Here is a 13373-nt window from a genome sequence, read left to right on the forward strand (position 1 = left end):
AAAGACAATTTAGAATTACAAATTTCTTACCTTTAAATAACGATCGCCAGTTAATTTCAGATATGCTTCCATAGCTTTCGTAGCCAAACTATTACCACGAAACGTTAACCGTTGATCATCGACCCGTAAAATATCCATCATAACAATATCAGCCAAAAATTGATGTGCCATATTTTCCGATTGCATTGTTAAAACCAGTGAAGTGGCAATATCCTCTTTTGCTTTAACTCCAATTACCGGTTCTAATATTTCACATACTTTTTTATAATCAATTTTTAAGTATTCCAAAAATTCGGAATAAATTTTGACTGGTAAAATATCAATCGATTGAAAACGACATTTAACTCGTAAAGATGTTGTTTCCTTAGTGTTACTTGACGAATTCGAAGCATTCGATGTAGTTACAATTGGATACCATCGTTCGATTGGATATCTTGAGGCGACATCTTTGATTCCAATATTTACGGTACCAATTAAAATTTGTTTATGGATGTAATTATTATTGTTATACTTTTTAAAATGTTTCTTGTTCACTTTGTCGTCCGAAGTTCGATAAATTTTTATATAAATATTTGAAAGTAATGGCAGAGTGTAAAAATCAAATTGTTCGCCCCAAAAACATAAATCATTTTTATATTTAATACTGGTTCGTGCGTACAGGGTGTCATCTAAATATATTTCACAGAAATAACGTTTTTTATTGATGATACCCTTAGCTTCTAGGATCCATATTTTTAATGAATTATCTGTACGACGTGTATGCTCAACATCCGGTTGAACCGATTTACGTAAACTGTAAAAAAAAGAAAAAATTTTAATTTTATAGGCTGGGTTGTTGTTCTTAATGTTGATTTACAGAGTGCGCCATCTTTTATACCGATATGTAAATATTGAATCCCTTTGACATTTGTCAACCGATAGAGTTGATTAGACATGTTTTGAAAATGACAGATAAAAGTTCTTTTAAAATTATGAAAAACCTATGAACGTCAGAAGCTTACAATAAATGTAATTAATATTTTAAATATTATAATATTCATTCGAAAAATATTTCATTCCAATTATTTTATCTCGAAATTAAATATTTAATTTTAAATGTCCTGGGACTACGCTAAATGCAGTGCTCTGATCTATTACGTGATCAAAGCCTGGTAGTTCTGATTTCGAGTACAGAGTTGTCAGATACTTAAGCTAACCGTAGGTCCATCTGTATTTTATTATTTGAACTATATATCTAATTATGATTTATAAATTATTTTATGTTTTATTTTTGTTATAAAATATGATTATAAATCTACTTTGAGGTTACGTTATCAATGTAATTCATGGTTTTATTTATGTTATATATTTAAACGAGCAATTCTTGTATATATAAATCAACAATCTCGGAAATGGCTCCAACGATTTTCATGAAATTTAGTCTGCAGGGGTTTAGGAGGCGAAAATTCAATCTAGCTAGGTTTAATTTTTATAAAACATCCTTTTATCCGTGTTTTCAGGAAAAACTGAAACATAAACTGCAAAATATGACTCTTCCTGACATCTATTGGCGATATACATATATATATCATAGATAACGAAGTACATTTCCGGGACATTCAAATTGGTATTTGTGTGGAAATATTTTAAATGGTTCTTATATTAGTGATAAAGTCCTTTAATTAAAAAAAAAATACCGGACATTCAGGTATGATATATAAACACATGAGACAATTTTTGTGGCTAAGAAGAAAATGATTATTTATAACTTAAAAAAATGCAAAATATTCGAAAACAATTTTTGTCACTGTTTCTGAATTTTTTCGAAAAACACTCACCTATAAATCCACTTATCCCGTTCATCCTGTGACTGACAACTAAAATATCTTGGATTATGCTCATCCGATGATAATTTCACTTGAAAACAATGTGGTCGTCCTAATACTGATGGATGTACTTCCTTAATTTCAACATTCCCCGGATTCGATCCCAAATCTAACGATGTGATTAACGAATGCCCGGATAATAAACTCTCATGTGATCGTGAAGAACGTAGCCTTGAACTTGAACTTCCTGTACTACTGCCATTGGTACTCCCTGTATTAGTGTTTGCGTTACTAAGTACTGTACGTTTTCCACGCTCTAATTTCGCCACGGATTTTGTACGTTTTAATGGATTCGCTCGAAATGAACGTTTTGCAAAAAAATTTAATATTCTTGAGGGCGTTATGTTATCGGATGATGTATTCTGGTTTGTACTTGTATTTACGTTTGTACTGTTTCCACTTCCACCGAGGACTGGGGTTGTTGGGGCACTCCCACGACGACATGCTTTTTCGTATGATGTGTCTGAAAATAAAAATAACTCGATTATTTTAATTGTCTAACATTGCAAACTGAAATAAATTCGCTTTGGGGGTCTAAGTAAAACTAAGATTTGCTAGTACTGTGGGCTTTCTAGGAGGAAGATTCATTTTCTGGTGATTTTCTGGTGAGGTCAAAAGCCAAACGTGACAAACAATTTGTAGGATTCTGCATCCAAACATTATGTATTTGGTTGACAAATTTAAAAAAAGAAAGTCAAAATATTAAAAATATTAGCCAAGACCTTTCAAAATTCAATGCCAGGGTTAATCGTCCGAAAACCAATAAACTAAAATTTTTAATTCTTTTTATTTTTAAAAGTATTTAAAATGGATTCTTCGCTTAAAATATTTTCAAAGAATTAAAATATTTATTAAAAATTTTAAGATAGTTTACGCGCAAATCAAACTAAACAGGTCCATAGAAAGACTAACTGGTATGGGCACAAATTAACAAAAGGCGGACAGCATAAATTAAAAAAATTTTCTCCTAAAATCAAAGGAGTCTAAAAAGTTGTCAAGTACAATAAAGGAAATTCGCCTGGGTCCATGACTTTGACCTACGATAAAAGCGTATTTTCGATTAAATGCAATAATGATATATTTTTAAGTCGCATTTTCTCCGAAAGTTGACGTTTTTTGAAAAAATCTCTCAAACAAAAAATTGTTAGTTTTTTTTATGAGAATTTACTTTCTACTTTAAAGTATTATTACATTTCTTACCGTTTAGAATCTAAATTAACTATTAAAGCACCAATTTCTTGTGAGAACATGATGCTCCCCATCAAACTTTGCAACTTTTTTTAAAAGTTATTTTTTGATTGTTAACTACAAAACAAGATATTTAGGTGTATATATTTAAATGGCACACTCTGTATATGTCATAAGGATCTAATTTGGTGATGTCACCGATCGTTCGAAGATAAACTGAAATATTAAAAGTTCGTGTAAAGACGACCGGATTTTTATTTGCGTCGGAGAAGAGAAGGATGCTTTTAGTGGAAGCGTCTCCTCAATTCCGATATAATCGATAAATCGGATTTTGACTAAATTTCAATTTAAACAATTTTTTGTTAAAAATTGAGTTTACGAATGAACTACCTTAGAACTTAGAAGTAAGCATATAAATAATATAATTGAATTGTTTATAAAAATAGGCATTTCTTTTCAACAAAGTCAAGTCAACTTCAACATTCTTTTAGAGCGTGACATAAAAATATAAGATTTCATTACCAAATTAATTATTTTAAATAAAAAAATATATATAAAGTTATAGCATGGAATGTTTTGTTAATAAGCATGTAACATGTAATTTTATACGCACTCTGCACTGCCACCCAACACCAAACACCAAACACTGACGGGGCCCAAGAGAAGGGGGATGTATAACAATTTATAAAAAATTCTTGTTTCAATAAATTTTTCTTTAAACTTTTATTTTATTTTCAAAAATCATTATTATTCTAATAATTTAATTTTTATGAAGAAAATACTATTTAATGACAAACTTTCCAAAAATTGACAGTCAATTATTTATATAATAAGGAAAGTCTAGTCAAAATATTAAGTCATTCCTGTTTTTGATGTTCATGAAAAACGATGTTAAAGTTATAAGGATGAATTAAGAGGGATACAACCTCCTTTGAAAAAGTTTGCAAAAAGAATAAGTGGGCTAGAGTTATATTTAACCATCATTGTAATAACAAGCAAGATAGATGGAATTTTTAACAAACCTGGAATTTCAGTTGGTTTTACATCTCAGAAGTTAAAACACACCTTGGGTCAAAAAAAGGATCCAATTCCGGACTCACAGAAATCGGATATCTACCAAATTTCTTGCTCGAATTGTCCTAAAATTTATTTAGGGCAGATCAAGCGACAGATGTCAATCCGCGAAAAAGAACAAATAAGCGATGTCAAGAATCATCGAATCGAGAAATCTTGCATTGCGGACTATGTTTTAAATACAGAACACAAAATTCTACTTGCCAAGTTAATTAAATCTGTTAGACATCCTAAACCTGACTCTGAATTGATAAAATGGACAAGTGTTAAAAGTCAAGCCATAAAACAATTCTCATCAGTTATAGCGAACTTGGACACACCCATCTCACAAACGATACCAAATTTTAGATATAAATTGAGGTCAATAAAAGAACTTTTCAAACTCACTAAATAATTTGTTGTGAAATGTCTATAAAAAGTTTGGTGGTTTTGAGAAATTTTTTTTTCTTCAAATTTGTGATAATTTTTGTATTTTTATTTTTGTAAATCGTGACTGTAATTGTTGGTAATGTTTTGCTTATTTATTTTTAATTTTTAATTTTTTGTAAAATGTTTGTAATGTGTCATATGAATAAATTTTGCTACTGACGATGATTGCATTGCAATCGAAATACCGATATTTAGCGACACGTAAGTCTTTTGTATGTTTTTTAATTGTATTTTTTAAATAGAATTTCTTAATATACAATTATATTTCGAGTATCATGGTATTTATTTCAATAACGATGTTAAAGTTATTAGTTTAAGACGATATTAAGCTGTATTATGGGTAAACGACGAAAAATACACTAATTGAAGTTTCATCAAACTCGAGATCCAGAAATGACAGCTTCACAAAAAACTACCACAGTATTTATTAAAAGCTTTTAAATAACTGTACCCATTTAGAATACCCATTCCTTTACAAAAAATATAAAATTTAATATAATAATAATAATATGCTTGGCAGCGTTGCGCATATATGTTGATTATATAATGTCATTGTATAGGATATTCTACTATTTTTGAAAAAGTACTAAATGTTGATTTTGCTAATAAAAAGCCACAAAAAATTTATTTCCGAAAAATACACACACTTTCTTGCCAAAAACTTAAATTAAATTTTAAACCCTTTTTTAAACTGTTAAAAACGCGGCCATCTAATTTGATGACGTAATATCGGCATCATTACACGAAATAACACAGATCAGTTTGACAGATATATTCTTAGACACCTGATTATAATAAATATAAATACTTATTATCTATGGACATATTATACTCAGCTGTTTTCACTGAACTAATTGATGGTCTAAGGCTCATACTAGGGATGAGCATCGATAAGAAAACATCGATGTTGACCATCGATGTTAACATCGAACCAAAACATCGATATGTGGAAAACATCGGTCTCTAAACATCGATGTATTTCGGTGCAAAACATCGATGTTTTAGGGAAAAATCATATTAAATAAGAAATTGTAGGAATATACAAAATACGATAAAACAGTATCAGTAACAGCTGCTGGAAGTTTTTAGCGAGGTTATCTTATAATATAATGTTATGAAGCCATGGAGCTGGGAAGGGAGGAGGGATTGAAAGGTTTCATTGAAGGTACTATAGGTGGCCAAGTAATTCCCTGCGCCGGTGGCCATCTTACCGTTCTCAAAATTCAAAACGTCCTCTTTATATAATTAATACATTACACATTAACCAAGTTTTTAAATGAATTAAAATTGATATTAATTTCAAGTTTTTTTTTAAGTTTTGAAAATAAAATTAGCAATTTCCCGTTTATTTACCATCGATGTACGAAAACATCGCTGTTTAACATCGATGTACGAAAAACATCGTTCCCTTACCATCGATGTCAAAAACATCGAACATCGACATGGAAACATCGATGTTTTGAAAACATCGACCATCGATGCTCATCCCTAGCTCATACCGATATGACATCCCAGCAAGGCTTGCCCGCGTTTTAGGTCACGTGATATACAGTTTAAAAATTACGAGTTTTAATTTTAATATTTTAAAAGAAAATTGTGCCTTCATGACTCGAAATCAGAATATTTAAGTATATTTTTACATAAATTTTAACTTTTTTCAAATTTCATGATTTATTTTTGACTAACGATAATACTCTATTGTCATTTATTAAATAATGATATAATTGTAATTATACCATGTATATATGAAATATACATAGTAAATTAAGTTTAGTCCCAAGTTTGTAACGCTTAAAAATAATGATGCTAGGAAAAAAATTTTGTCATAGGTGTTCATAAAATCACCTAATTAGTCCATTTCCGGTTGTCCGTCCGTCCACCTGTGGACACGATAACTCAAAAACGAAAAAAGATATCGAGCTGAAATTTTTACAGCGTACTCAGGATGTAAAAAGTGAGGTCAAGTTCGTAAATGAGCATCATAGGTCAATTGGGTCTTGGGTCCGTAGGACCCATCTTGTAAACCGTTAGAGATAGAACAAAAGTTTAAATGTAAAAAATATTCCTTATCAAAAATTAAACAACTTTTGTTTGAAACATTTTTTCGTAAACATCACTGTTTACCCGTGAGGGCGCCAATTAGGCGGAAATTTTATAATATGTTCTATACTTGATTAACAGTTATGTATGTGTCACATGTTTGTATGTATAATGTGATAAAGAAATCAACACTGACTATGCATGATATTTCAACAATTAACTCAGTCAATTGTTTGTTTTCACTTGTTTTTTATTAATTTAAATATAAAATAATTATGTTTAAACACAATTGAACTTTTCAGGAAAATAAAAGTTTAAAATACTTTTTTGGGTTATGTTATTATCAACTGATCATAAAATGTCAACATAAACATTTCAGTTTTGTCAGACTTTATACGTCACATTTGTAGTTTTTTTTTTAATACATAAAATATGGAGAGTGAATTACGATTCTAAAGACGAAAAAATCGACCTAAAAATTATAACTTTTCGTGATGGGATCTATTTTTTTGTTATATTGAACCATTAAACTGGCCATTTTGTTCAATGTGATTCATTGGTTCATTTATTTTGGTAAATTCAATTTGTAAATTTTATGTACCAAGAAGATTAATCATTAAACAAAATTGTATACTTAAAATCTATAAGCCATGAAATTAAATAATATAAAAAACTTTCAAAACGGAACATTGATTTCGTAACATACCAAGGGCCAAATCTGCAAATCATCAAATCTGGCAAATTTTGATGGTGTGCTAGATGAATTATAAGTCATAAACAAGTGAAAACAAACAATCGACTGAGTTAATTGTTGAAATACCATGTATAGACAGTGTTCATCACTTTGTCACATAACACATACATACATGTCACACATATATAACTGATATAGCAATAACATACATACTATACAATTTGTGCATAATTTGCGCTCTCACGGGTAAACAGTGACGTTTACGAAAAAATGTTTCAAACAAAAGTTGTTTATTTTTTCATAAGAAACATTTTTTACGTTTAAACTTTTGTTCTATCTCTAACGGTTTACAAGATGGCTCCTACGGACCCAAGACCCAATTGACCTATGCTGCTCATTTACGAACTTGACCTCACTTTTTACGTCCTCAGCACGCTATAAAAATTTCAACTTGATATCTCTTTTCGTTTTTGAGTAATCGTAATGACAGATGGACATACGACAGACAGACAACCGGAAATGGACTAATTAGGTGATTCTATGAATATCCATATCAAAATTTTGTTCGTAGCATCAATATTTTTAAGCGTTACAAACTTGGGACTAAACTTAGTATACTATGTGACAGTATAAAAACTGAATTTGTAATATGTGGTGGTCAGTGCTTAGTGGAAGTGCTAACTAATCTATTTAACAATATGCTTCAAAATGGATGCTGCCCTCAACAATGGATGCACGCATCAATATCAGGGGGGGGGGTCATAAATTAATAACTACAGACCAATTAGTATCGCGTCAAACATATATAAGCTTTCCTCCAAATTTTACTGAAAAGATTTAAAGAAACTTTGGATTTTCATTAGCCGATAGAACAAGCTGGTTTCCGCCGCGGCTTTTCTACAATGGACCACCTACAAACACTAAACCAACTAATCGAAAAGTGCAATGAATATCAAAAACCCCTGTTCTTGTTATTTATCGACTATACCAAAGCAGTTGCAGTCGCTTAAATTTTATGGCGTTGATGACAAATACATACGCGTTATTAAAGCACTGTATGACAATAACACAGCGCAAATAAAATTAGAACGTTTGGGACCAATATTTCCAGTCAAAAGAGGAGTCAAACACGGAGATCCACTGTTGCCAAAGTTGTTCAATGCTGTCCTCGAATATATCTTCCATTTAATGAATCTTGAAGATGTTGGCATAATAATTGACGGTGAAAAATGGTTTAACTTACGTTTTGCAGACGATTTTGTCTTGATCTCTGAGGCTCTTGAGTCAGGCTACACATTAATATCGAGATAAAATAATGTCCAATACAGGAGAACACTCAATTATCACCCTCAATGGTCAAATAATCGAAAATGTAACCAGCTACAAATACTTAGGACAACTGGTATCTTTCAAGAATAGCACATCTATGGAGGCTCAACAAAGAACAACTAATGGGTGGCGAAAGTATTGGTCCTTGAAGTACATCTTCAAGAGCAATTTACCTTTGGTCCTGAAACGCAAAATATTTGACAGTTGCATTCTTCCAATCCTCACATACGGCGCACAGACCCTAGTTTACAATACCTCTGGTTAAAAAACTTAGAGCCTGTCAGTGAAGCATGGAGAGGAGCATATGCCAAATAAAACTAAGGGACAAAATAAGATATTTAACTATACGCAACAAAACCAAACTAAAAGACGTTACGGTTTGCGTAAAAAAACTAAAGTGGGAATGGGCTGGGCACATAGCTAGACTGGTAGACGATCGCTGGACAGTGTGCACCACAAACTGGCCGCCATATAATTGTAAAAGAAGGAAGGGACGCCAGATTAAGCTATCCAGAGGGAGGGATAGTCTTGTGAGCTACTCAGGAGGAATGTGAAAAAGACTTGCCACTGATCGTAACAAAGTGGAGGGATTAAGAGGAGGCTTTTGCCCTGCAGTGGGCTCAATAGTTAATAGGCTTAATTATTATATTTTCAAGATGCAATTTTGTGTAAAAATCGTGTAGCTTGACAAAATAGAGAAAATTTAAAAAGCTGTATCTTCGAAACTATTGGTCCTATTAAAACCAGCATGATCCCAAATTGTTGCAAATTTAACCTGCTTTAAAAATAAATACTGCAGTTTTTGATGAAAAACCAGTCCTTTTAGGTCAAAATCGGCAAAAAATGAAATAAAGTGAAAATTTTCGAAGTTTTCCTTATTTTTCAGCATGATCCGTTTATTTGCCGAGATCAAAAACTTGGATTCAACATTGCCTTCACATTGCAAAAAACATATCAAAAATACAAAAATACTTGATTTGATGCAAGGTCCAATATTTAATTTGATTGAATTATCTTTGCTTTATTGAAAGTGTGCATTTTAGAAGGCCAAGCTTTTATAGTCTGCAAAGCTGTTTTTATATTTTATATAAGTTTTATTTTGTTCAAATCCAAAACGTAATATTAAAAAAAAAACCGTTTCTTTTACCAAATCCAAAATCAAAAGTGAAACAATAAAACGTTATAAAATTTGTTTACAAAAGACTTCCGACATAATATATATGTAGATGACCAAACATGGTATACATTTGTTTGGAGTTGTGGTTTGAATCGTGAAATGAAAATAAAATTAAAAAAATACAAATACGCACCGTTATAATAAAAATCTTCATCAGATGTAAATGCACTTGTTGAGTTATGATTGTTACCACGTAAACATAAATTTAAACTACGACTTATTCGTCGATCAGATGTTGAACTATTTGATGTCGTACCCGTACCCGAACTGTTTGATGTCATATTACTTTATTTTGTTTAATACTGTTTTTTTTTTTATAATTTTATTTGTATTCACTACATTTTTATTAATTTGTTAATTAGTCTTTATTCATTTTATTTCATAATTAATAAAAGTTCTAATATCAAAATTCAAAATTAATATCAATAAAAAAATTATTTAATAAATTTTGCCGTTAAAATTTAAAAGGAACTTTTCCGAATGTTTTTTAAACGTTTTCTGGCTAATAAAAATCAATTTAAATATTTACAATACAAGTGGTTAAGAGCATTATTAACGTACGCTTGCAAAATATCGTTAATAATGCCCTGTATATATGAAATATACAGGGCGTTCTGTTATTAACTGCAGATCGTTGGCCTACAGAACAAGCTCATAAAGACGAAGGAAAAAGTCATTTACCAATTTTGGATCTGAGCCCTAATTTGGGCGCTACAGGTATGACAAAAATTGATAAATTGGTAAATTCACTGGCTATCATTCGATAACCAGTAGCCAATGATAATCAGTAGATATTAGTATATGTCATTTGATAATATTAAACTAAAGAAGGGATATGAACTGATTTCAATTGGATTATATTATTTTGAAAAAAACATTAAAAAAAACTATTATATTATTTCATTGGTTTGGTCAATTCCCACTTTTTTTTTATTATTATATTTTTGCAAGAAAACATTAGATTCTTAGTAAAAAAAACAAATAATATCACAGAAGGAATGTTTTTAATTTAACGTAAACAAACAAGTACGCCTTTTTTGTGACGTAATTTGTTTTTTTACTTATTTTATTTTAAGTTTTAATAATTTTGATTGTTTACGTTAAATTAAAAACACTCCTTCGGTGATATTGTTTGTTTTTTTTTTACTAAGAATCTAATGTTTTCTTGCAAAAATATAATAATAAAAAAAAGTGGGAATTGACCAAACCAATGAAATAATATAATAGTTTTTTTAATGTTTTTTTCAAAATAATATAATCCAATTGAAATCAGTTCATATCCCTTCTTTAGTTTAATATTATCAAATGACATATACTAATATCTACTGATTATCATTGGCTACTGGTTATCGAATGATAGCCAGTGAATTTACCAATTTATCAATTTTTGTCATACCTGTAGCGCCCAAATTAGGGCTCAGATCCAAAATTGGTAAATGACTTTTTCCTTCGTCTTTATGAGCTTGTTCTGTAGGCCAACGATCTGCAGTTAATAACAGAACGCCCTGTATATCAAGGTATAGTAATTTTAGTCTCAAGTTTGTAACGCTTAGAAACATTGATGGTACCTACGAATAAAATTTTGGTATAGCTGTTTATAAAATCATCTAATTAGTCTATACTATATAATGTTTCTTACCTAATTTCCATCCTCACGGGTAAACAGTGATATTTACGACAACTTGTTTCAAATAAAAGTTGTTTATTTTTTATAAGTTCTAACTGTTTATTGTTCTAACTGTATCGGTTTACAAAATGGGTTCTACGAACCCAAAACCAATTTTACCTATGTTGCTCATTTACTACTACTACCTCACTTTTTACGTAATAAGCACGCTGTAATTTCAGCTTGATATCTCTTCGTTTTTGAGTTATCAAATTGACAGACAGAAAGACGGGCGGGCAACAGGGAATTTGGTGATTTTATATACACCTGTATCAATAAACAACTTCTGTTTGAAACATTTTTTCGTATTGATCTTTGTTTGCCCGTGAGGGTGCAAATTAGACTAGAGCGTAAGTACTACGTAAGAACAAGCACTACGATTATACGCTTTACTTTATCGGTTTGAAATTTGGATATGTTATAAGTATTTATATTTATTTATATTCTATCTGCTCTGGGTACTTATATATTTTTCGAAAAAAATTAAAGTTTCACAAGAATGTTTAAAATTTGTACCTAACAGCCTTATGATACAGTCAATCTAGACGAAAATAAGGCCGGACCTGGAAAAAATTTCAATGGTGAATCTGAGGTTATAGATCGTTAGTGGGGCATGTAAATAACTTTAAAAAAAATTAAGAGAATTTTTCGTTCCGCTGTTTTTGAGAAAATCCAAAAAAATTTTGGAATGCGTTTTTCTCGGAATCTATTGATTTAAGGGAAAAGATTCAAATAAAAAATGTAGAGGACATTGTCAGCTACATTTTATGTCATTGGAGCAACGTCATACGAGTTAAATTACAAAAAGTAGGTGGCGCTAAAGTATCAAAAAAAGGGTTTTTCACGATTTTCATTAAGAAAAAATGATTTTTTTGTAAAAATGTAAATGAGAAAGTTGTTTGACTCAAAATTAGTTTCAACTTTTATTTAAACAATTTTTATGAAAAACTTCCGTTTCCGAGCTATAGGCCAAAAATGCAACGCACCGTAGTTAACGGTTCTTCGAACAATCAATTCAATTTTAAATTCTACAACAATCTCAAACACAGCACGGCATAAAATGTCCGATGTGTAACTCTCTCTTCAGCAAGCTGTATTTCAAAACGAAACGAAAACTTCTCTTAATTTTTTTTAAAGTTATTTCCATGCCCCCCTAACGATCTATAACCTCAGATCCACCATTGAAATTTTTTCCAGTCAAAATGCCAGATTGACTGTACTATTACATTACTTCCATGGTTACAGAAAAATATCATGATCACTACTTATACCCCAATAGCCAGAGCAAAAAAAGTAGTTTCATAATGCAATTTACTGCAGAAATTTTTTCGCCTAGGACATATTTAGAGGTACCCTCCGAGTGTAAATCCAAATTCGCAGGACGCAGGGGCATTAGCTTCAGCCGCCATCTTGGAAAACACGTTTTATCAAAAATCTCGTAAACCGGGCATCGTACAACAAAAATGGTAGGGATCATTTTTATAGAAAATAAAAATATCTATAAATTCATATATCATGTATTTTTTTTATATTTTTAATTGTTTACACCGTTATAACAAAGTAAAAAACATAAATACTGTTTAAAAATGCTGTATTTAAGTGTAAAAAAATATTTAAAATACATTATAATTGCTCTCTGTTGATGACGTATAAGTACGTGATCTGTCAATTGGTGACAGTTCAATGTATAATTTACACTTTAAAAAAATGAATTTACAACACAGAATTTACACTCGTTATTATTAAGTTTTCTAATAAAAAGCCGTAGAATAATATAATTTAATGAAATACCATATAAAATGTAAGTAATTAATATCATACAGTATGTCAACAAATTTGACAAGCCCGTACTATGATGTCACGTCCGTATAAAAATTTGAATTTTCGTTTTAGAAATTTTAAAATGCCCTC

At 30.5% G+C, this 13373-nt stretch overlaps 1 protein-coding gene across 1 annotated transcript in view; it reads right to left on the reverse strand.

Annotated features, from left to right (window-relative positions):
- Window positions 1–13373, reverse strand: part of LOC123293069 (ras GTPase-activating protein raskol) — a 73561-nt gene that overhangs the window by 10715 nt on the left and 49473 nt on the right. The window contains exons 4-5 of the mRNA XM_044873784.1: window positions 1818–2328; window positions 31–793 (exon numbers count right to left, since the gene is read on the reverse strand). Coding sequence (XP_044729719.1) covers window positions 31–793; window positions 1818–2328 — 1274 coding nt within the window. The remainder of the gene's footprint in view (window positions 1–30; window positions 794–1817; window positions 2329–13373) is intronic.

This window comes from Chrysoperla carnea, chromosome 2 (genome assembly GCF_905475395.1).
Source record: "Chrysoperla carnea chromosome 2, inChrCarn1.1, whole genome shotgun sequence".
In the NCBI taxonomy this organism is placed as follows: Eukaryota; Metazoa; Arthropoda; class Insecta; order Neuroptera; family Chrysopidae; genus Chrysoperla; species Chrysoperla carnea.